Source organism: Ambystoma mexicanum, chromosome 4q, assembly GCF_040938575.1.
Source record: "Ambystoma mexicanum isolate Mex_15411 chromosome 4q, UKY_AmexF1_1, whole genome shotgun sequence".
NCBI classification, from domain to species: domain Eukaryota; kingdom Metazoa; phylum Chordata; class Amphibia; order Caudata; family Ambystomatidae; genus Ambystoma; species Ambystoma mexicanum.
This window is the reverse complement of record NC_090928.1, coordinates 1,248,773,117-1,248,797,467: the sequence shown is the minus strand read 5'-3', so window position 1 is coordinate 1,248,797,467 and position 24,351 is coordinate 1,248,773,117. Positions and strand designations below refer to the sequence as shown.

At 46.0% G+C, this 24,351-nt stretch overlaps 1 protein-coding gene across 1 annotated transcript in view; it reads left to right on the top strand.

Annotated features, from left to right (window-relative positions):
* LOC138468323 (exportin-5-like) overlaps positions 1 to 17,129 on the top strand; it is a 1,170,237-nt gene extending 1,153,108 nt beyond the window's left edge. The window contains exon 32 of the mRNA XM_069608829.1: positions 13,804 to 17,129. Coding sequence (XP_069464930.1) covers positions 13,804 to 13,959 — 156 coding nt within the window. The 3' untranslated portion in view covers positions 13,960 to 17,129. The remainder of the gene's footprint in view (positions 1 to 13,803) is intronic.
* The last annotated feature ends 7,222 nt before the right edge of the window (positions 17,130 to 24,351 follow it).

The following is a 24,351-nucleotide window of genomic DNA, read 5'->3' as shown; positions in this document are numbered from 1 at the left end:
ACGAGGAACCCTCGAACAACAGACTCCACCAACATCACTGAGGCCTTCGCCACCTTCTATGAAAACCTTTACACCTCTGAAACCACATACGAAAATGAGGAGTTAGGCAGATACTTAGCGGAGATCAACATTCCGAAAATCAAGCAAGATATAGCCGTCTCGCTCGAATCCCCCATCACTCCAGAGGAAATAGAGGATGCCATCAAAAGGCTGCCGAGAGGGAAGGCCCCAGGTGATGACGGCTATACCGGAGGATTTATAAAACCTTCCTAGACTCCCTCCTCCCCTTCATGGTCGAACTATTCAATCACATCCTCCAGACCGGTTCAGCTCCTGCATCATTCTCCGACGCACTAATCACAGTAATACCCAAAGAGGGTAAAGACCCTAAACCGTGCGCATCATACCACCCCATTTCTCTCCTCAACATCGATGCCAAAATATACACACGAGTGATCACAGCCAGACTCGAAACACACATGCCCTCCATAATTCACCCCAACCAGGTTGGGTTCATCATTGGAAGACAAGGCGCCAACTCCACCCGTAAAACCCTCCACCTAATACATGAAGCCCAAAAAAATGTCAAATGCCCCTTCCCTACTCTCAATTGACATGGAAAAAGCATTCGACAGAGTCAAATGGTGCTTCTTGAAGGCAGTTCTCCACAAGATAGGCCTTGGCCCAAAACTCAGAAGAGGAATAAAAGCAATTTACACCTCACCTCGAGCATTGGTGATGATGAACTCACAATATTCACGGTGGTTTGCCTTGGGAAGAGGTACGAGACAAGGATGCCCCCTTTCGGCAATATTATTCGCCCTATCCTTAGAACCCCTAGCCCAGACTCAGAGCTGACTCACAAGTGGAGGGACTATGCATCCAAGGTAGAGTACACAAACTGGCACTATACGCTGATGACATCTTACTCCACATCCAAAACCCAATGACATCGGTGCCCCGAGCCATACACCTCATTCAAAAATACAGAGCACTATCGGGCTTCAAAATCAACCGAGCCAAGTCCATCCTCTTTCCACTAAAAGAACCCACCGCAGACCAACACGCAGAATTTTCCCAACTGGGGCTGACGATCGGAGGCCTGACCCTCCGATACCTAGGGATCAATCTAACTAGAAATATTGAATATCTATATGAGGCCAAATTCCCACAACTCCTCACCGCGTTCCATGCAGATCTTGCGAAATGGCACCCCCTCACGATCTCATGGATGGGACAGCTCAACGCTATCAAAATGGTGAGCCACCCACGCTTCCTATACCCCTTTCAAGTCCTCCCCGTGAAGGTCCCAGAAGACTTCTTCAGAGAAGTGAAAAAGGCGACTCTGCCATTCCTATGGGCTGGTGAAAAAACAAGAATTGCCTACGAAACTCTTACTCCCCAAAGAGAAAGGCGGAGTGGGCCTCTCCGACCTACAGCTATACTACCAAGATGTCCAACTGAGGGTACTCATTCCCCACCTCAGAGACAAATAAAACTGCAGTGGGTCCAACTCGACAACGACAATCTGACCCTGGTCACACTCTCAGTATGGCTATGGGTCCCCAGGCCAAAACTTGCACAAATTGCGAGAACATCCCATCCTGGGTACGTTATGGGAAATATGGAGGGAAGGGAAAGGAATGACAGGAGTTACCACGTGGACCCCCCCAAGTCACCTATGGGCACCTGGAATCAGAGAGGAAATTCCAGAACACCCAAGGTACCACCAATCCTGGTTCGAAGCTGGTCTAGAGAGAGTTGACCAGTTGTGGATAGATGGAAAATTAATTGCAATCTCCGAACTAGAGGAGGCCATCCAATTGAAGTCGATCCCAGTCTTCCTCTACCTACGCCTCAAAGGCGTGTTATCAAAACGTGAATGGCACACAAAGGTACCGAGGGAACTCGCACTCTTTGATAAAAATCCTCGACACAGTCTCCACTACGAAAGGCCTAATTACTTCCATGTACAGGGCACTGCTCAACAGAGGGCCAAACCCAATTGTAAAACTCAAAAATAGATGGGAGAGACTTCCAAAGAGAATTCGACCAACATACTTGGGACTCGATAATCAAAACACCATCACGAATATCAATTGGATGCCAATGCAAGCTACACGCCATAAAACTACTTCATAGATGGCAATATGATCCCCACAGACTATCCAAAATGTTCCATGCCAACAGCCCAAAGTGCTGGCGGAGCTGCGGAAGAAACGCTAACTACTGGCACATGTGGAGGGACTGCCCCAGAGTCTGTGTCTACTGGGAAGAAATGTTAGGCTGGATCAAACAGATTGAAGGCATTGACCGGAAAGCAACACTGCTCCTGGTTCTGTTTGGGCTGGAAGAAGATGAAGAAGTAGTCATTAGAACGAAAGGAATAGCAGCCCTTCTGCTACTAGCAGCACAAGCATGCATAGCCTCAAAATGGAAGTCCCCCAATCTCCCCACAAAAAAGGAATGGATTAGAGTAGCCACAAACATATACACAATGAAAATATCACAGCCACCGTCCACGAAAGAGCAAACCAACACAAAGAACTTTGGTGCGACTTCGCAGCCTTACACGTTCCCAATCCAGGAAGGAATTAACGCAACAACTGCTAAATATAATCCTAGATACACCAGACATCAGCCCAAAAATCCAAAAACTTCACAACTGGACAACGGCCTGTTTAAAGCATAACAATGGACATGCAAACACCCAACGAGAGTTCCAACATGTGTAAACTTGACCACGCCAACAAACTGCCGATGCTACTCGCCTGTCTTGGAGGGAGGGGCGTGGGAAAAGGGGTTGTTCACCTAAGTACAGTGGTACTATCCGTGGTTACGTGGACAAGCAGTAAAGAACTATCAAGTTGAATGGCTGTAACCCGATGATACCAAGAATGTTGTTGATGTGATTTTTGTTCTTCTGTTCACTGAAAAACTAATAAAAATTAAATAAAAAAATTAAAAATAGTGTATATTACACAAACTAGAATTACCTTGGTCGCTTAATAAAGATGAAAAATGCCTGGTGAACTTTATTTACTAACCGCCAGGTTATTCTGAGCGTCATAAATATGCTGCATGTTGCACCTGCAGTGCTGAAATGCACATAATACGTAGTGTGTGATCGGTATCCCGCATGCTTGCTAATTCATTATCTAGAATACCTTCAAAGTAGGTGTAATAAATGTGCTCCACAAAGCACGTGCAGTCCTTGTTTGCACGGTATACATGTATATATGAAGGTATCCCACAACTAGACACATTCATTACCTAAATTGACAAGACTGTATTTCATAAAACCTCTGTATTGGGCCTAGTGTTGCTCTGACCCCTATATAGTTTAAGCCATAAAACATTGTAATGTGTGGGATACGGTACATTAATCCCAACCAGGGTGAACTGTGAACCTACTAGAGGACTTACTAATGTTTGTGAAGTTACTTGGGTAACCGTGTCACATCAGGCATTGAGTCAGGAATGAGACAATTGTGATCAGGGGACCTTACTATGTAGGTCACACACAGAGATAACCTTACCCCAGTCATTATGGCATAAACTATATAGGGGTATGGTCGTAACAGTGGACTCAGGGTTCTGGCAGGTAATCATCCTGCTAATATCTCGGATATCAATCAGTATGTACATATAATGTGCAGCATACATAACTATAGAGAAATGTAGCTGCTCCTAAGTAGAGCCTGTCGAGGATACTGTTCTGTAATTAGTCCTCCCAAGATGGTGGACACAATGGCATGAGTACCGGTACAGGTAACAGCGTACCAGGCTTTCGAAAGCATATATGCAGGCAGTTCACTATGATGAGGCATCCTTGACAACGTGGTCCTGTGCCGAAAGGCAGCGTAAGTAAAAACGTGTTTTGTTTTTGCTACGGTCCCTTGGGGACCTTTAACATGGCAATTATGAGTCTGAAGCGCTGTTAGCGATCCTAATTGAGCGATTCTGATTGGGGGCTCTCTTCCTCTTTTCCCCCTATCGGCTGCATTTATTTGACCATAATCTTTAACACCTTCAACGAATACTTGGCATGGATGACGACATTAAACCATGTTGTTTAACAATGGAATACAATAATTTAATCGTTGACGCAACAGAGAAGAATATACAGGTAATTACATGCTTCCTTTATTCATTTTGTTGGAATAACAGGATTATCTAACAAATAGTATGTATTGTGAGGTGACGGTTGTCATACTTCATATTTTTCTGTAGGTATTTCAAACTGATTTTTGCTACCAAGCATGAGTCAATAAAGAACTTATGGCCAGCAAGGGCGTTGCGTCGTCGGCGTTGGCGTCGACAAATGGGACTCTACCACGGCTGGCTTTCGGATCTTTGTCGGTATCTTTGTGGACTTTTGGTGGTGAGAAACCCACCTGCAAATTCTCCTCAGCGCGTCAGCGACCTCGGCTTTCTTTGGCGGGACAAAGCGGTCGACGGTGCTGGCAAGGGAGGCCTTGATTTCAAAGTGTCTTTGGCAATTAGAGTATTGCGGCTCCGGTCGACGAGGTTACAGCGGTCCTCCGAACTTCGGTCGACAGTGATGGTCGTCGATAGCCTCGCCGTCCTGGCGCTTTACTTCAGGATTCCTCGGTGGTCCCCATCTCCGGTCAGCAGCCTTTCGAGGACTGACTTCCAGGGAGCCTTGGTGAAGATTAGCTGGTGCACGATGTTCCCTTGTAGCCCGGGAAGAGGTCTCCTAGCCAGGTCCTCTCTTGGATCAGTTCTTGGAGACACAACAGCTTTCAGATTGCGTCGAAGGAAAGCAGCAGAAAAATCTTCTTCTAGCCGGGCTTCAAGATGAGCATCAAATTTCAGCTTCTGAACAATTCCATTAAGTGAGAGGTCCCCAGATATACTGTTCTGTCTTCATTCACACTGCTGAGCCAAGCTCAGGCAGCCAATCATTCAGGAGGGCATTCATGCAGGCAATCAGGCTCACAGTGCACTCCCTACTCTTGTCTTTCAAATATGTAGCTTATGAATACATCAACAGTCACATAAATGTCTGTGTATGGGACTCCAACATTTTTATATAGAGACTAATATTCAACAATTATTCAGAAATCAGATATACATATCTTTTTTATTGCAAATCATCTCGAATTCTTTTTTTTATATTCACATAACATATACAAATGGTATTCAAAAGTGCGACTGGGGGTAAAGTGCCAAAAATATGCAAGTACGCAAAAAACAACGTCCAACAACTTCCCTGGGGATTGTTATGTTCGAATATCCCACATTTTACTACCACAGGATGTAGTTTAAAAACAATGTTGACACGTAGCGTTTCGGCCTTTTCCCTCGAGATTCGCCCATCCTTTGCAATCCTTTTGCATTTCTCGTCTAGGCTTTCGTCAGGACAAAATATGGTTGTCTATGTATTGAGATACAATCTCTTCTCTACCCGTTTATATTGTGTTCATTTTTATTTTGTAGTGATTTAGGGGATCACAGTTAATTTCATAGGTTCGTGTCAATGTAGCACGGAGTGGTCGTCCATTTTTCGGTCTACTCTAAAACAGAGCATCTTCCATCTCCAAAGGCTGCAGGTTTCTTAAATCAGTCGTCAAATGCCGGCATCCCCCTCTCGGGTGACTTTTTCATGCTCCTCTCGGTGGAATACATGCCTCCCACGTGCTACACTGACGCAACAGGCCCAACCTTATGGCAATGTGAACGCCCAGCATTGAGACGGTGGAGAGAGTGGGCGATGGCTTGGGCTTGTGTGGCCCTGCAAAACTGCGGTTGGCTTACAAGCTCAAAGATATTCTAGACAGAAGTCCACCCACTGATCGAGCAATGCCTTTCAGTGTGGACATTTCAGACCCCATTGCCTCCAGTAGGCAAAGGCACAAACTCTACGCCTCCAGTGTACTTGGAGTTGACGAAAAAATACAAACCCATAAGGTGAGATCCCGTATATATATTGACTCCACCTGCGACTGAGGCTTCAGTGGTCCAGACAGCCACAGTGAATACTATGCCGTCCATATCGACCTCAGACATACCAACTGACAGCCGAAGAAATACGATGCCTTAGCCAAAGAGGTGTTTTCTCCTAGTAACATGGCTCTGAAGGCAGAGAATGCTTTGTGCGCCTTTGCCAAGTACACTTGTGACCTTTGGTGGACGATTCAGGAAGCAGCAGAACACATCCCGAAAGGGGAAATGCAGGAAGGTTTTCTGTGCTAAGTGGAGGAAGGCAAGGAAGTAGCCTGCACAGGCATGCAATCTGGCCTGGACATTGCGGGTTGTCTGGGCAGGACTATGGGATCAGCTACGGTGATGCACAGGCAGGCCTACCTGGACAGTTCTGGGTTTTCCCCCAATGTATAGTCCAAATTGCACAACATTGCCTTTGATGGTGAGCATCTGTTCAGTCCTACGTCCAATGAGTCCTTCGAAAACTTCAAGGACTTCAAATTGGCTTTGAAGTCGCAGGACGTGTCTGTTCAACAGCCGACAAAGCCATCCTTTAGTTTCTCCTCTTGGGGAATAGGCTTTCAGTAGTATGTCCCATTTCAGAGAAAGGTGCAGCCCTGACAACTCGGGCAACGACACAGGCATTTCCTGTGCTCCGGAAGTGGCAGTGCGGTCTCTTAGGGACAGCAGCAGCGGCGAGGTTGGCATCGGCTGCAAAGCCGCTTTGAGTTCTCCCCCATGTTTCCCCGGCTGGAGAAAGGATTGGGGAGCATGTGCTACAATGGCGGTAGATAAACTACGATGCCGGGGTATTGCAGCTTGTCCAATGGGGGTATTGTCTGTCCTACTTGCTAAACCCCCCGCCTGCTCCCATACTACCAGAACAGGAGCTCCAGGAGGAACTGCGAGCCCTGTTGAAGGGTGCTGTGGAAGTGGTGCCACCTGAACACAGAAAGTTGGGCTGGTATTCTCAGTATTTCCTGGTACCCAAGAAAGTGGGAGGGCTGCGTCCCATTTTGGCCTTGAACATGTTCCTGAGGAAGGACAAGTGCAAGATGGTGACGCTACGAGAAATTCTCCAGCCTCTGCAGTCGCAGGATTAGCTGGTGTTAGATCTGCAGGATGCATATTTCCACGTGCCCATCCATCAGAAGCTCAGATTCCTCATAGGGGACATGCACTACCAATTCAAGGTGCTCCCCTTTGGGTTTCCCTCCGCTCCGCGGGTCTTCACCAAGCTGATGGCAGTCGTGGTGGCGCATCTCCAGAGATGCAGTGTTCTTGTATTTCCATACCTGGACGACGTTGGAACAGGTTTCCTCTCATCTTGAAAACATTGGTTTGCTACTGCACAGCTGGGCTTCTCTCTGAACCTTCAGAAGTCGCACTGCAGCCCAAAGACTCCAGTTATCGGAGCAGTCTTGGACACTTGGCAGGGGAAGGCTTTTCCCCCACACTCCCGAGGAGAGAGTCACCAGTGTATGACAGGTGGTCGAACTCTTCCAGAGCCACACCAGCTTGCTGGCGGCCTCCTTCCTCTGCCTCTTAGGCCTCATGGCTTCCTGCATTTTTCTAGTGCCAGAGGCCTGGTTGCGCATGCAATCTCTGCAGTGGCTACTGCGGGGTCAGTGATCCCAGTATTTCAGCACCCTAAAGGATGTTCTCGGTGTAGAGGTCAGTGGCCAAAGATCTCACTTGGTGAGCCAACAGAGAAAACATGATGGCAGGGGGACTTTTCTGGTCTCTGTTGCCCCAGGTCAGGGTGGTCACGGACGCATCCCTGAAAGGTTGGGGAGCTCACTGCAACGTTCTACAGGTGAGAGGCCTTTGGCCCACAATGAAGACCCGGTGGTATATCAACAGGCTGGAGCTGCGAGCAATCAGGCTATCCTTGAAAGCTTCTGTGCCCTCTCAAGGGAAACCACGTCCTAATCATGACAGACAATAAAGTGGCCAATGCCTACCTAAAAAAACAAGGTGGTGTACGGTCCCTTCCCCTTTGCAGGGAGACTATGCAGCTGTGGTTCTGGCTGTTAGAGAACCAGATCTCTGTAATGGGAGTCCATCTGGCAGTCCACCTGCCCTGAGCAGGTAGAGCACGGCCTCACACAAGTGGGAGGTGTGCCAGGAAGTTCTCCAGGATATCTTCGCTCATTGTGGTACCTCAACAGTAGAGCCGTTTGCCACAGAGTCCAACAGGAAGTGCAGACAGTTATGCTTGATGGAATTCCCAGCGATAGGCGCACCGGGGGATGGATATAGTCCTAGTGGAATGAGACTTCAACGTCCACTTTGCCTTCCTGCCGTCCCGTGTGTTCTCAGAAGGTTGAGGAGGTTCTAGGCGACCAGGACCTTGATCGCCCCGGATTGGGCGAGGAGAAAGTGGTAGCCGGAACTCCTGGACTTGGCCATCTGCCCACCTCTCCGACTGCCTTGTTGGCCGGACCTCCTATCCCAGTCGGAGAGTCGGGTGTTGCACCCAAACCCAGAGTCCCTCAATCTATATGCGTGGCTATTGAGAGGATGAGATATGATGTCTGGGACTCTCAGAGAAGGTACTTGAAGTGCTACTGGCTGCACACAGACCATCAACTAGATCGCTGGACGTGCACAGATGAGAAGATTCAAGGCGTGGTGCAGGGAATGCGAGATTGACCCCATCTCTTGCCCCACCACTGCAGTGATCGAGGTTCTTCTGTCACTGGCCTCGTCCGGCCTTCAGGTTGCAACAGTCAAGATACTTGGCAGCTTTGTCTGTTTTCAAAAGGTCTCTGGACAAAAGGACTTTAATTACGATCCCAGTTATGGCACAATTCCTGAAAGTCTTTGTGAATACGTTTCTGCCTGTTCCTTTTTTTTTCCCAGACTGGGACCTTAACTTGGTTCTCACTTTCCTCATAGCAGTTCTGTTTGAGGCTGTGCATTCTTGCACAGTTCGGTTGCTCGCTTTGAAGACTGCCTTTCTATTGGCAATCACTTATGCCAGAAGATTCAGTGAGCTGCAGGTTTTATCATGCAAGCATCCATTTCTTCACTTCTTTAAGGAGAAAGTATTGCTGAAGGTGTGGCCGGGGTTCTAGCCCAAGGTCATTTCAGAATTCGACATCTCCCAGGGCATAGAATTTCCTTTTTTCTACCCTCCTCCCGATCCTTCTAAGGAAGAGGAGAGGTTGGGCCTTGGTTTCTATGTCGCAAGGACAGTGGAGTTTGGTAGGGGTGAGCATCTGTTTGTAGTTTTATTCCTGTTGAGAAAGGGTTTGGCTGTTTCTAACCAGACTAGATCTAGGTGGACTACACTCTGTATAGCAGAGTTCTACCAACACGCAGGGAAAGAGCACCTGCTGGATATCGGCGCTCGCTCCACTAGGGGTGTGGCTGCTTCTTCAGCACTCCAGATGGGCGTGCCGGTTAGAGTGACCTACCGGGCGGGGACATGGTGTTCTTTGCACACTTTTACCAAACATTACTGTTTGGACGTGTCACGTGGTGCAGATTCTCGCTTTGGAAGAGTGGTGCTACAGCACTATCATCACGCCGCCAGACTATGCACTGCTATGGCAATCTATCTGAGGAGGAATATGTGGGAGAAAGCAATCCTTTGAAGGAGACATTACCCCCAAAGGAGACATGCCCCCGGGCTACTTGCGCGCTATACAAATTTAAATAAATGAAAATTACTTACTGGTAATGTTACTATGGATTCTTCTCCTGCAGATTCGTAATCACCCTCCCATCCAGCCCTGCTATGAAAGGGCCTGCATTCCATGATGACTGACCTTCTCTTGGGAGAAGAGAAGAGCTATCTCTTTTTGGGCTCTGAGGCCTGTTGTGTGTGTCCTCCTGTAACTTATTGCAGTCTGTTCCTCATCCTAAAAAAAATAAACAAGTTACATTTTTGGTTTTATGATTGTTATGGATGCTTTCTGCCTTCAACAATCTTCCTCCACACTATGTGAGCTGTGGGAGTGGGCAATGAGGTACGGTGGTGTAGTGACGTAGTCTGTTTGACAGCCGACGTCACATCCAGAGTCGACAATCGCTACATCAAGTGAAGATGGTCCGATGGCTAGGTCGAGGATCACTACGCCCCATGTCGAAGAGGTTTCTAAACAGCGAACGCTGGAATGGATATTAATCAGATGAGGAATCTGCAGGAGAATGTTAGGGAGAATTCTCTGAAAAGGCTAATTTCCCAAACCTAGTGAGTCCCCCAGCAGCTTTGCTGGATTTTTGGGGTTTATTTTTTTCTCCTGCTAAGAGCGAGACTCTTTTTACTCCCACTCTTAGACATGATTTGAGATGTTCCTTTATCTTTCTATGTGTTTAATGGGCTATGGGGTATTTTACTCCATAGGGTCTCATGTGTTTTTGATGTGGGTTACACAGCACCCTCCGTGCCGTAACCCAGGGGTGTCGTAGCAACCCCCCAACATAGACTCCATACCCTGGGACTGACTACTGTCTCCCAGGGCATGTAAAGTCACCATTGGCTTTACTAGTCCCAAATTATGAACAGAAACCAGTACAAACCATCATATTGGGGACGTACTGGTAGGGGCAATTCGATTGCCCCGGGGTCTGTTGTTCGAGGGGGCACGTCTCCGTCCCCCCTGATCGAGTTTTGGCTGGTGGCAGTGGATACTACTTTTTATATTCGACCGCGAATATATCTCTATGGGATTTTCCCATTGTTCGAGGCTACTAACTTTAATTATTTAATTCTTATAACCTCGAACATACCGCCGGTTTATTTATTTAATATTGATTCACCGGTTGGTATTTTGTGCCAGAACTCGATTCTAAAATGGCGTTTGTGTTCTCTTCTGTGACTCCAACCCAAGTCGAGCCCTTTGTTCCACTTTTTAGTGGGTTTCTCCACAGAAGCCTCCAAAAGTGGTGCCACTCTGTCTGGGTACCAAAGGGGCTGTGGGAGGGGGTTTAGGCACCCTCGACTGAGTTACATTGATAACTCAAGTCGCGCTCTTGTGTGATTGGCCCACCACTTAGCATGTTTCATTGACAGCTAGGCTGAATGAATGGGGGTTTGCTGCATAAAAGCAGGGCTTTGGGGACTGGAACTTCAGAAGTCGCCACAGGACCTAAGAATCCGAGGAGGGAGAAGCTGAGCCGACCTGCAACGACGACACCACCGGTGGAGTCCTGCTGAACCGTCTCACCACTTTTCCCGACGACAGAGGAGATTTCCAGTCCGAAGAGTCTTCTTCCTTTGACTGGTGGGGATAACCAGTTTTGCCTTCTTTTCACCATCCTGGAGCATCTCGTGGCCGCCTTGCACCCCGGCAACCGGAATACCACGCCTTACCACTACCGCGAAGAGAAGTACCTTTTAACCGAAAGAACTCCGCGGCTGGTTTCTTCCCTGGCAGGGCAACGACCTTCATCTTTCCTCCACTGCGAGACTTACTCTTCCTCTGGATGAAACACCGACTTGCACCCGCTGCCAGGAACAACTGCCCCCGCTGGAGCTTCCTTCACACTTAAGGTACTGTGTCCCGCCTGGCTTCCCTTGCGACAGATCGTTCAGGGTGACAGTAAAGCCTCGACTTTCTAACCTGGGCTGGCCTGGGACAACCTAGCTAACTTTTCCTGACTTTAATTTCATCCTTTTTGTGCAAACTATCTACAAGACTCTTTGGGCATAACCCCACTGTATGAACCTGGACCCCTTCTGCTTGCTCTCTCCAAGAGTTGGGCCTTGCAATTGACTTCCTTGCTCTCCAGTAGAACTCTGCCTATCCTGCCTTACTGTGGTTCTTTTAAAAGTATTGAAATTAGTGTGCTTCCATAACTCTGCCTTTTTCCCTCCCTTTTTAATAACTTATTAGAGTGCCATCTTACGTTAAGCGCTCACCTCTGTCTGAAAATAAGTGGTGTTTCTCACTAAGACTTGTCTGATAAGTAATTAAGGTTGTATATATATAATAGTGACTGTGTGCTGAATTTACTTCTCTCTTTATGCTCGTATAATTTACAAGTGTGTCATTAAATAAATAATTATATACTTTTACACCAAAGCTCCGGTCAGTGTTTGCTTGTGCTACTGTGTCTCTGTACCAATTGTGTATACTCTATAGACTGCCTAACTCTTCTTGAGGGAAGTCTGACTGCTCAGCCACAGCTACCAAGTGAATCTGTGTGGTACAGACTGCTACCAAGTGGGTTTACTGCCAAACGCCTGTAGTCTTAAATCTTTTGCAGTGGTCCCTAAGGGAACTGCACAGGTTTCTGCCTAACAGAGAAGAATCCATAGAAAGAACATTACCGATAAGTAATTCCTCCTCCTTATGTGCGCGCCCTTTGAGCCTCTGCATTCTTGCCCATTTTCACTTCTGAACATTCTTTCAGATGCCCTTTACTTCCACCAGAAGAGCAAGCAAACTACAAGTGCTTTCAGTCCCAACCGCCTTATAGGATTTTCTTAAGGGAAAAGGGGACCTTCAAGGATATGACTAGGTACGGTATCTCAGAGTTTCTCATTGGCCAAAATAGATACCAGCATATTCTACCCGCCTCCATAGCTATCCATAAAGGAAGTGCGGTTCCATCGACTATGTCCTAATAGGGCCTTGTGTTTGTTTGTAGCCAGGTTCGGGGATCTTGGAAAGGATAACCATCTTTTTATGGCCTTTGCAATGACAAGACAAGGCTGTGCTTTCTCGAAGGTAAACACTATGAAGATGGATCCTACTCTGCATGTCAGAGTGCTCGAAGTTGGCAGGCAATGAAGTTCCCCTAGGCCTCCTAGCTAGTTGCAGCAACATCAGCTTTGCAAAGAGGGATTTCAGCACTCCACATTTGTCAAGCAGCTACGTGGGCTTCCATTAATAACTTTACACAGTATTGGCACCCCGGCGGGGGATGGTAGCGTCTCCCAGCCAATCAGGAGGTTCAGAACGTGGGCTTTACCACATGTTAAAACCCCCTGCTCCGGGCCCCCTCAGAGGCAGAAGGCCTCCTTCTTCCTCGCCGCGAATCAGGTAAGTGCTCCCTGTGCCCCTATCCCTTCCTTCGCCCACCCCAATTACTACATGCCCCAGCCCTCCCCACTTAACTTGTGCTTCTTTGTCCCTCGCCGGTGCCAGGAACACTCTGTGTTCCTGTTGCGGCAGTTTCCGCCATGGAAAGGGAGAAGGGACTACATGTAGTTCCTTTCTCTCTGACCCTGATCCATGGCAGCCAACTTATTTTGTAGGTGTTTTTTTAAAGTTTTGGAACAGCAAACACACCGTTTTGCAACTTAAAAGAAAATAAATTATTATCCTGGTACAACGTGCTGGGATACTACTAGCAATAAACCCCAGGGGCATTATCAGGGCTGGTCGGGCGGCCCGTTTGGGTTTATTGCTTAAATAATAACTGGACTCTCGCTCCTCCCCGCTTCTTGGTTCTGGGTCGGGGGGGGGTTGAGGTGTGGCCTATATGTAGGCTGTATGATGTCTCTTCCCAGGCCAGCGAGTGGACCATTGCAGAGGATTGGCAGAGAGGTACACCTTCCACCCTGCTGGTGAATAGATTTACTGTATCGGCTGTGTTGCCCCAATATGTGCCCAAAATGAGGAATTTCTGATGGATGTCTCTTCCCACAAAGAACATCACCCAAGATAATTCATTTGTTCTTTTGTGAAGGTAAATCATTGCAGTCCTACTAAAAAATGTTATTTGTACCAGTATGCGGGAGCGACTCAAGTAATGTGCAACATATCGATGCCATATCAGTTTATGAAATGTAAATGCTTGAATTGGGTAGCAAATACGGTACAAAGGTCAATCATAAATCCATAAACCAGGATGAAAATTGAAGTAAAGTAATTTGTTCTATATTTGGATTTGCAGAAACCCCTTGGTGAACAGTTCCGAAAAGAAGTCCACATCAAGAATCTGCCTTCTCTCTTCAGGAAGTTGAAATCTGTGCAGGAGCTGGAGGTGGATCAGCCATTGGTGTCGACAGAAGAGGATGACGGTGTCTTAACTAACCTTTTTCGGCCCTAATCGCAAGCCGTGTCAGTCTACATCTGCCCACACCCTGCTGGCTCTTTGTCTACTTGTGTTCCCTCTCTGGTTAGGTTACCTTCATCAGCAGGCATATTGGAGTGGTTTGTAGAAACAGGCCAAGCACTCCTTCGGCGGGGCTCGGCATAAGGATTTCCTGGAAGGCCAAAAGAATGTGTAATTCCCTGCACTATTCTTTCTTTAAGCTCTGGTGCTAATTCATCTCCCTTTTAACAGTGGGTGTAGTTTGTTTGGCCAAGACAGTCCAAAGCTTTTTATTGCCGCCGATGTTGGGGGAAACTGATTTCTTCCCACTGCTGCTTTTGATCTGTTCCAACCCCTGACTCAGGAGCAAGCACATCACTACACTAACCCTTATTTATTATACCCAGGAATTGACCCCCGTGCTCCAGGCGCCTATTGCCTGGGTGCCTTTTACAGATCAATGACTAATCATTTGGGGCACAGGATTTTTTTTAACAGTCTCTGAACTTGGGGACAGTAATTGAGCTTTACGTTCATATTCTTGTCTAGAGTTTCTAAGAATAAGTAGTGACCCTAACCCAGATAAACTGTGAACTCTTGCAGAACCGGATATGTGGTAGGCACTGACACACAGGGTGTGATAGTTGTATTCTGCAGACCACACTCCTTTTTGTGAAATCATTTGTTTGATAAAAGCCAATAAGTAGCTAATCAAACCAGGAGGCTACAGAGAAGGTGCACAGATGCTTTGCAAAATAGTTTATAGTCATGGGGTGGCCTTTCACAAGATGCTAAAGTCCGAAAGCTGTGCCTGCTTGACTACTTCAGGCAAACAGGAAAGGCAAGGTGCTTGTTGCCTTCCTGCGTCATACGTTCTGCGCCCTTAAGAACATTCTTTCAGTAAAATGCAAACAATGTAGTTCAACATAAAGGACCCTCTATTGCTGATGAAGATATGGGCGATTAGTGTGGCACTGAGCATATATATTTCTAGATTTCACACTGTAGCCCTGAACAGTATTTAGTATTGCCGTTTTGGACTGCAGGCGGTCTACATGACAGGAAGGTATGTATACAGTATCCTCAAGTCGCTATCTGCTCAGAAGACCATTGGTCAAATGTGCGGAACCGACATGAGCATTGGCTCCGTCACCATTCACTCACCAGATGTGGCGTTCTGGGCCCACCCTCTGGCAGAAAGTCCCGTCCACTTGCAGACGGCGGCATCCGCTTGTCCCAGAGCTCTGAAGCCAACATTGCAGCCAGTTTCTGTATCCTGCTTTGAAATCACCTCTAGGGATGTTGTGCACAACAGTTCTCTCAATTAACTGATCGAAAACTAGTAATGCATAGACCCTCCCTGAGGCGAGGGAATGGGTTATGGCTGTATAGTAACCTGCGGGATGTGACATGGCGACCATTGAACATTGCTGCAAGCATACCCATGGTATTCCAGCACCTGGGTGTGATTGCTTCTATCCCTTGAGCTATCTGGAAATATGGCATTCTCTTGCCGCTTGCTGTTGAACACAGTCCCAAAGTTTCCCCTATTGCAATAAACCACGCTAGGCATCTTTCAAACCGGGGTGACCTGGTTAACGACCATGCATCCGATACCCGCATTTCATACCTTCTTAAGAACACAACATTATAGCAGTTACTTGTAAACATTTGGGGCAGTCTTTTGGGCCACTGCATACATATGGAAGTGTAATTAAATGCCCCAATTTCAGATGGAAAATGTGTCTAAGAATAAAGCACAATTCTTGTCTCTGCATCCTGTTCCCTCTTTGGCTCTTTGGAGTGAGATTCCCTTCCCTTGCCATGCAAGGCCAGCAAACTAATGAAGTGTCCGTCTCCCCTGAACCCGAGGATCCACCAGGGGGTCATCTAGGAGTCGAAGCCCACCCACGCAGAGCTCAATCTTTGTACACTGCTCTGTGCACAGTCCGGCCCTCCTACCGGCAGGAAATGACATCTGCAGCCTTGAGAGCCAGCCCTTCGCTCCTCGTGACCCCTCTTTCACGCTGGCGTGATGGTCAGACTTGCCCTTTCTTTGAAACAGGAGAAGTTTGTGTAGGTTCTAGTGAGTGGCGTCCATTGAGGCGGATGCTTTTGGGCTTCTTGGCATGGCTCTCCATCTCCATAGAGTGGTCCCCAGCAATAGGGATTCGGGGAAATACCTTTTAGTATTTTACGCGGTTCATGTTCCCAAGCTGCTTCCACTGATCCTGCCAGGGTATCCATCAAAGCAACGGGTGCATGACGGTGTGCACCCATCCTGCAATGTATCTTTAAAAACTAAATCAGTCATGATTTTATTTGTAGATGGTAGGAAATATCAGAACATTTTATTTTTAAGGAATACAATTTCTAACATAGGTACAGAATAAAGTTTATGGGGAAATTATTGTTGCTTCAAATAAACACTTAACCTCACAATGTACAAGAAACCCTCTTTGCACAGAGAATTCCTGATGTTTTCAATATGAGCCTTTGTGAGAGTGTCTGTCTGTACAGTTTACACTATTGTGTGCAAGGAAATGAAATGCTGGCTATCTTTTTATTAATTCCAGTGCTTGTGTAGACTACGCCACGTCGAGTGAGAGTGTAGTGTGCTTGCCTTTTGTATCAGAAAGTGATACTTCTTCTAAATCTTTTATTTTTTAACTTTCTTGCTGTGCCCAGAAAGGCTAGGCATATTGGTAAGGCTGGTTTTGGGGTGAGCCGACACATAATGGCCTCATTGACACACCGACGGCTGTTTATTTCCATAGACTAATATGAGCCCATACCAGAGTGTGTGTGTGTGTGTGTGTGTGTGTGTGGGTGGGTGGAGTGGGGGGGCGGAACACAGGCCAAAGGGTAGTCTTGCAGGAATGGAATGGAAACCACTCGGTCCCTCTGGTTCATAGATCGAGGCTTACAATGTTCCTTAGGAAGTATGAGACCTCTTCCCTTCTACTCCACCATCATACTTAGAATGTCTCACAGACTGAAAGTAGACATTGCCCAACATATTTATTGTTTTAATATTTTTTAACATTCTGTGATTCCATGCTTAAGAAATCCTTTTTTTTTTTTTAAAGTTTCCATTTTGAAAAGAGTTTGTGTTCAGAATCTGAGAAATATCAGATGGCGATGTCACATGCTTAACTTCAATAAAAGTATTTGTTTCTTATATATTGATTTGTGAAATCTTTTGTTCTTTCAGGATTGTCATATTATAGCATCCAGGATTCATATTGAACGTGCCTTCTCCGTTACACGGTTTCCTTTCTTTAGAGGTGATCTCCTTTGTTGTACAGTCCAGTAACCCTAACACTGAATATCGCTATGTATCTTCAGAATCTGGGAACACTTTATAACCTGCGACTGATGATGCATACCTAATTGATGATTCTGATTTTATGTCTCCATTCAGCAAGCAAATTTACTGAAGGTACCTAGGGATATTTTACATTTATTTCATTTTTTTTGGATAAAACAGAAAATCACTACCTTAAGAAGGTTGGGCAGGTAATGTCAGTAGCGTAAATGTTTTTCTAATGGATGGCGTGCTCTCGCTGATTCTTCATCTTGGATGTACGCCGCAGCATAAGCTTCTTCTCTGAAACTCTTCTTCAGCAGTGTAGTACAACTCCAGCTTACAGGTACCTGAATACACCTGCTCCCTGACTCCAAATGTGATCTTGCATAGCCCATATACACAGTGGAGCATGCCCCGTGACCAGACCTCCTTTTCCAGCATGCACAGCACACTATCCAGAGCATCTCCTCTCCAGTTTAAAAAAAAATGTCCATCCTGCCCAGTACTCCAAAGGGCTCTGGCCTCAAAGAGTGTGCCGATTGTGATTCCAGGATGTCGGTTACTGACCTTCCCACCATTTATCTATGATGTTTGGGCCCTAACCATAATGTTGACTATTGCAGGTCCTGACGATCAATGAACCAAAGGTTTTGAGGGAAAATGCAGCCAAGTTGGCCTTAGACTAGACCTCATCCAAGTAACTGGAGGGGGAGGACGGGTACTGCATGCCCCTCCTCTGATGGGGATTAGAGGTAAAAGCATAAAATGGGAGCAAACTCACTCAAATGTTTCTCACCATTCGTTTTTAAGGTGGATTTCCAAAATGAGCCCTGGAGCCGGATTTTGGGAGCCCGCCCTTTTATGGTGAGCGGGACGACATTGAGAGGTTAACTATCGTCCCAGGCGGATAGCTCAGCGGCAACGTGCATGCCTTGAAAGCAAGACGACACAAAGCAACACAGGTTCGATACACCCGTCCGCACTTAGAAACCTCTGGGTGTTTAAGCACATTATAAATACGCAACTAAGACAAAAAGAAAACAATTATGCAACTCAAAAACAAACAATTCCTGTAACAGCGCTTCGATGCCCGTGGCATGTGAGCGCTTTAAAAATGCAAAAATAAAAAATAAGTGGGTCCAGTGTGTGAATTCTGCAAATCTGTTTATCTTGGTGCAGGACAAGTATGTTTCAACAGACCCTAACGCACAAGCTCATTGTCCACAAACCACTCTTGATAAATGGATTCAGGTCTCAGATAGAAGCCGTGCTCCTGTCCTAGAAACTCTGAATGGAATTTCTCAGCCAGTGTTTAATCCAATTGCGGCTATTTCACAATCTCACCCTTCAGGACATATCACAGCAGCGATCAATCAAGTGCGTGAAGCTGGAATGATAAGTATCTTCCTGCCAGAGCCCTGCGCTAATCTACATCCAATTCTCTACGGTGAGTCGCTTCTCCAAGCAGAGACTGGGTGGTAGATCTCTTTCCTCTGCAGCAGCCTCCTTTTGGAATGGCCTCCCTGCCTTGAACCAGACCTCCTTAAGTTCTGGAAGCTCCTCAAGACCTTCTTTTCCTGTTCTTCATTCTCTGCTGCTTCCCTGCTAACCTTTCTCTGCCTTTTTCTCACTGCCTTCCTCGGCTATTCTTCCCTTCCTCCTGTTGTTAAATCGACTGGCTGCCTGGTGCTCCTCTGAGTCATCTAGGATACCTGCCATCGTCCACTCCCTAGCACTGCCACCTGGCCTTCCATGAACTTCCTGGGCATGTCCCCCCCCCTTAGAGGCCCGGCCTTCCTGTACTTCACCCAGGACACTGTTCCACTGGGTGCACTTCTCCCCCTTCCTCTCCCCTGCACTACTTGTCTGTGCACTTGTACGATTTAAATGATACTAGGCCTAGTAACATTGTTTGTCTTGTTCTCCACCCTGCCTGGTTGCGCCTTGAAACACTTGTGTATAGGCACATTATAAATAATCAATCAATCGATGATTGTTGATTCAAATACAAATATGGATCATTTGACAGCGAATGTTGCTCAGTGCAAACTCTTGGTCAAGGTTCGAACGGACAGTCTGGCCTGAATGGAGCGGAATAGGGCGGCTTCTCTATTGGATCCTGTGGGACTTAACGTCCATACCACACTTTGGTTGCAGACCCGCAGTTTTGCACACAGCACTATATTTATCATCCTCAAAGTGGAAAAAAGGTACAAGGAGTAAAGCCCCTTATCGAGACCAAGTACACCAGTCATTGATGTTTCGGAAAAGGGCCCGTCTGCTGTAATCCCTGTTATGGATAAACATCTCACAGGAAAAATGTTACAAGTTAATTGAACCAACTTCTACTGCAGAGAGACCGTTTCTAAATCAGAGTAGAATATTGCAAATCCATCATAACATTCCAGCTCTCAGAATAATCGCGTCACTGACACAGACTTTGAGTTGCTAGAGCTACACAGCAGTAGGAATTGGGCGATTAATTGTTTTTGTTTCAGCTATTATTGCAGATCCCATAGAGCAATATTTAAATTATCGAAAATGGGCTTTGATGTGATTTTGTGCAGGAAAGCCCTGCAATCACCCATTGGTCAGTGTAATGCTCCAGGAGATGGTGGCCTTTTAGGCATTGGCCCGAGGTCTGTTCAGCCTACGGAAAGATTGAAACCTGATGATAAAACAGGGGGGCATAGTGATATGATATGACATTTATAACGCGCCCATACACAAGTGTTTCAAGGGACCATTGGGGCCCCATTTCCCTCTGTTATTGTCATCACTGATGTTTTTTGACAGTTCTTTTTACAAATGACCTCTTGGAACACCCCGGGATTTTGATCTTTTTTAGGTAATGCCGCTGATCTTTTGATACTGCAGTCTGCAGATGTTTTTCTTCTCCAGGAGACCTGGCTTTCCAGTGGCTTTTCAATTGATGATTACACAGCGATTTGCCAGTCGGCGACTTTGGGAAATAAGGGTAAACCTTCTAGCGGCCAAAGCACATCTGAAGTTATATTCGATATTCATTCTCAATCTAATGTCCTATGTGCAGTGTTAGAAGGGCCTTTCACATCTATGAATCGGCTCTTGCTCATTAACCTGTATGATCCTCCACACTTGAGATACCGTGTTTTATTAAGGACACGCTGAATACTTTGATTACAGCACATCCTTTCACTGACGTCTTAGTTGCTGGAGTTTTTAACGCTAACTGTAAGCATAGTAATAACTATTTTGGTGAAGAGAAAGCACACATGTTACATACCTCACTACACCGTTTAGGTCAGCGCTATGCCCAAATGGTAGATAAAGGTCGCAAATGATTTGATCTTTTTCTTGCAAATGACTTGACCATTATTAATCCAGCATCTGATGAGGGGAATTCTCTGGATGCTACATGGAATGGCAAGGTTTTTACTAGACCTGATTTATTATTTTGCTAATTTTAAAATCGGAAAACAAGTTGTTAAGAATCTCACTGTTTGTTTTAATGCATTGAGTGATCATGCAATGCTAACATTGACTATTGATATGGCTAAAGTTAGGTGAGTAGTGTATACTCCCACAGGGGCTGAAATGAACATGCAAGAAACATTTATTTGGTCTGAGGGTAATGTGAGCAAGATGCATTCCTTATTCAATGATTGTGGCTGTACAGCTAGAGAATTATTGTTTACATATCAGGGTAGCATTAAGCTGATGTACACTCGTCGGTCAAATTTGGGTAGGAGGAAGGCGGTTTTGCAGTGTCGCCCAACTCACCTCAGCCAGTGTGATTCTATGATACATGGTGAAAAGAAACGATTACGCACCGCTATACGTCATATCATACGCTCGCCGCCTTGCACTGAGGATGAGAAATTAAGCCAGATTAGGACTCTTCGCACGGGGTAAATAAAATGGTTACATCGACACAAATGCAACATAAAAAATGTGAAATGCGGTTTGATTTTTAGTATACTTGCAACTAAAAATAGTAAACATTTCTGGTGTTTATCGTACTTTAACAGACAACACGGCCAAGGACATTAATCCAGTCTTTGAAGATAAATGAGTTGAGCACATTTTTAATTTATATTATGATACTACTATGGTTGCTTCCCTTAATGAAGGTGGAAATTATGACCCTCCTAGCCTTTTAAATGATTTTCACATTGAGGAAGTAATGCGAGCCATTATTCGGTCCAAGGCCTCATGGGCGCGGCCCAGATGGTGTTCCTAATATTGTATTTAAAAATTATTTAGATTTCTGGTTGCAGTTCTTGTTCTGTCTGTTCACTTCAATAATACACCAATGCATTATTTAAATAGTGGTTTACAAAAGGGGCCTTCAGACGGACCCTTGTGATTACAGATTATTGGCGATGATTGATTCCTCTTGCAAAGAATTTTCCATGATTTTGTTGGGAAAGGTAACATCTTGGGAAATGACATCTAATATCCTGAGAGCACAGCAAATTGGATTTTGAAAGGGTTGCATCAGGATAGATAATATATGGACTTTACAGTATCTAACTGCAACCAATCACCCTTCAAATCTCAGAGTCTTTTGTATTTGTGTTACATTGATTATTCTGCAGCTTTCAATCGTGTCTCTCGCAGTTTACTCTGGGAGGAACTTTAAAACTGGCGTTTCGATCCTGCCTTATTACATTTTCTAAAATTGATCTACGCCGACACTCCGGTTACAATAAGACTTGAACAGGACGGCCTACTTGCAAAGCCATTCAACCCGAATAGTGGATTGAAGCAGGGGTGCATTTTCACATCTTGTCATAATTATCCCCCAAAATTGGGCAAGACTCCTATCAACTGGATCTGCTATGCAGATGATAGTCTTTTTCAACCGTACCCATCTACGTCTTCAGCATTCCTTGATGGCATTACATACATATGCCACCAAGAATAATTTGAGCATCAACTTAAAAACCACCAAAATAATGATTATGGGAAAGAAGTGCAGGAGGTTCAAGTTCATATGGAAGTTGGTGAGGCCCTGGAAGCCTATTTATATCTGGATCTTACCGTGAAGGTTTGTCCAGCAATATCTTGTTTTGGCTCCGTTATGACCAGAAAAGGAGGAAACTAGATTGAGGGTCTCCAAAAAACTCAGAAGCTGTGCATCACGCCTAGCATATTATAGGCCTTGAAACTCTGCCCGCCTGCTTAGTTGCTTGGTTAGATGTCATAGAGGGAAAGTTGCTATGGTCTCTGCTAGATTTACCCAGTGGTGTCCCAGTTGAGGCACTAAGACTTGAACTTGATCTGACTTTGCGACTTGCTCTTTGGCTGATAAATACATGAAAATTATATGCTAAGACGTACTGGGCTAAAGGCAAATCTGATTCACTTTTGGGCCTTATGATCAATAATTCAGTACAGACTCGGGTTAACCTAGCATTTTGTGAAGTGGAGATCATGGCAAATGCCCATTTTAAAACTGTTGATGTAGAATTACCTGGTGAGGACCTTAGCCATGACCTTTATAGCTAATTAAAACACCTTTGTTTGGGATCGTTAGCAGAACATGGAGAAACCTTTGAAAAAAAATTAGAAATGCTTATTACGCTAGATAGAGCTTTAATCCTGGTAGCCCCTGTACTTGCCTAATAAACCTCTGTGACTCAGAGATTGGGCGTTACATATTATATCTTTAAGTATTCTCCTGGTAGTTCAGTTCAAAGGTGCATGGAAGAACATCCCTCGAAGCTAGGCTGTGCCACCTTTGCGCTATTGAATTGGAAACGGTTCGCCACATTCTGATTGCCCCAAATTAATGGAGTTGTATGGGAAAGGGTATGGAAATCTGGGCCAACATTTCTCAAACATTTTCGACAAGGGGTGTAGTGAACCTCAACCAGGCTGTCAATCCATCTTGCTGAGTGATCGATCGTCTGCTCCGGAAGTGACGTCCGGTATCGTATGTATACCATGTTGCTACGCCCCATACTCGGTTCCTTTTTTTACACGCTTGTGCACGCTAATTCAGGAAAACTACATTGGGTCTTTAACTCTGCGTTTTCGACAAAAATAGTAACATTGTTTTCATAATTCCTCAACCGCAATGTCCTCTGACCCGGCTTCAAGAGGTGCACCGACTGCCATTCCAAATTGTGAGTGACCGACCCACATGACATTTGTTTGTGGTCTCTGTGTGCGAATCAAAATGCAGAGGGATGTATATTGTGCTCCAAAATGCAGCCGAAATCTATCCGTGAGTGGCCTGCCAAACTTGCTCTGGGCCAACGGTTCCCGAAATCTCGGGCGCGGTCGAGGCTGAGACGGAAGGGCTGACACCCGAGCGGGAGAGGGCAAAGCATAGACAAAAAAACAAACGGGGATCACACTCAAGGAGTCGCTCTTCCTCGTCCTCATTGCGTAAAAATCAGTTCAAAGTGCTTATTTTTGGATTGACCTCTGCTCCAAGGGTCTTCGCCAAGCTCATGGCAGTAGTCGCAGCTCATCTCAGGAGATCCGGGGTCCATGTATTCCCGTACCTGGATGACTGGCTGATCCGAGGGAAGTTGGCGGGGCAGGACTTGTCTCATCTGGAGGACACCTTTCTTCTACTGCACAGGCTGGGCTTCTCCCTGAACTTGAAGTCCCATGTGATGCCAGTCCAAAGTCTCCAGTTCATCGGAGCAGTCCTAGACACCCGGGTGGGGAAGGCCTTCCCTCCCGAGGAGAGAGTCGGCAACATAACACAGATGGTACACTTCTTCCAGAATCAAGCCACCTTATCAGCGGCTTCCTTCCTCCGCCTCCTGTTTTTTTCTGGTGCCAGAGGCCAGGCTGTGCATGAGATCCCTTCAATAGCTCCTAAGAGGACAATTGGTCACAGTACCTCGAAGCACTCACGGATCCTGTCAAGGTATCCAGCCAAGTGGTCCGTGACCTCAACTGGTGGACTGACCACTGCAATCTTTTGTTGGGGGGGAAACTTTTGGCCTCAGGCCTGGGTGGTCAGTGATGCATCTCTGAAGGGTTGGAGCATGCACTGTTAAGATTTGCAGGTGAGTGGCCTTTGGTCAGCAATAGAAGCCAAGTGGCACATCAACAGACTGGAATTGCGAGCCATCAGGCTAGCCCTGAGGGCT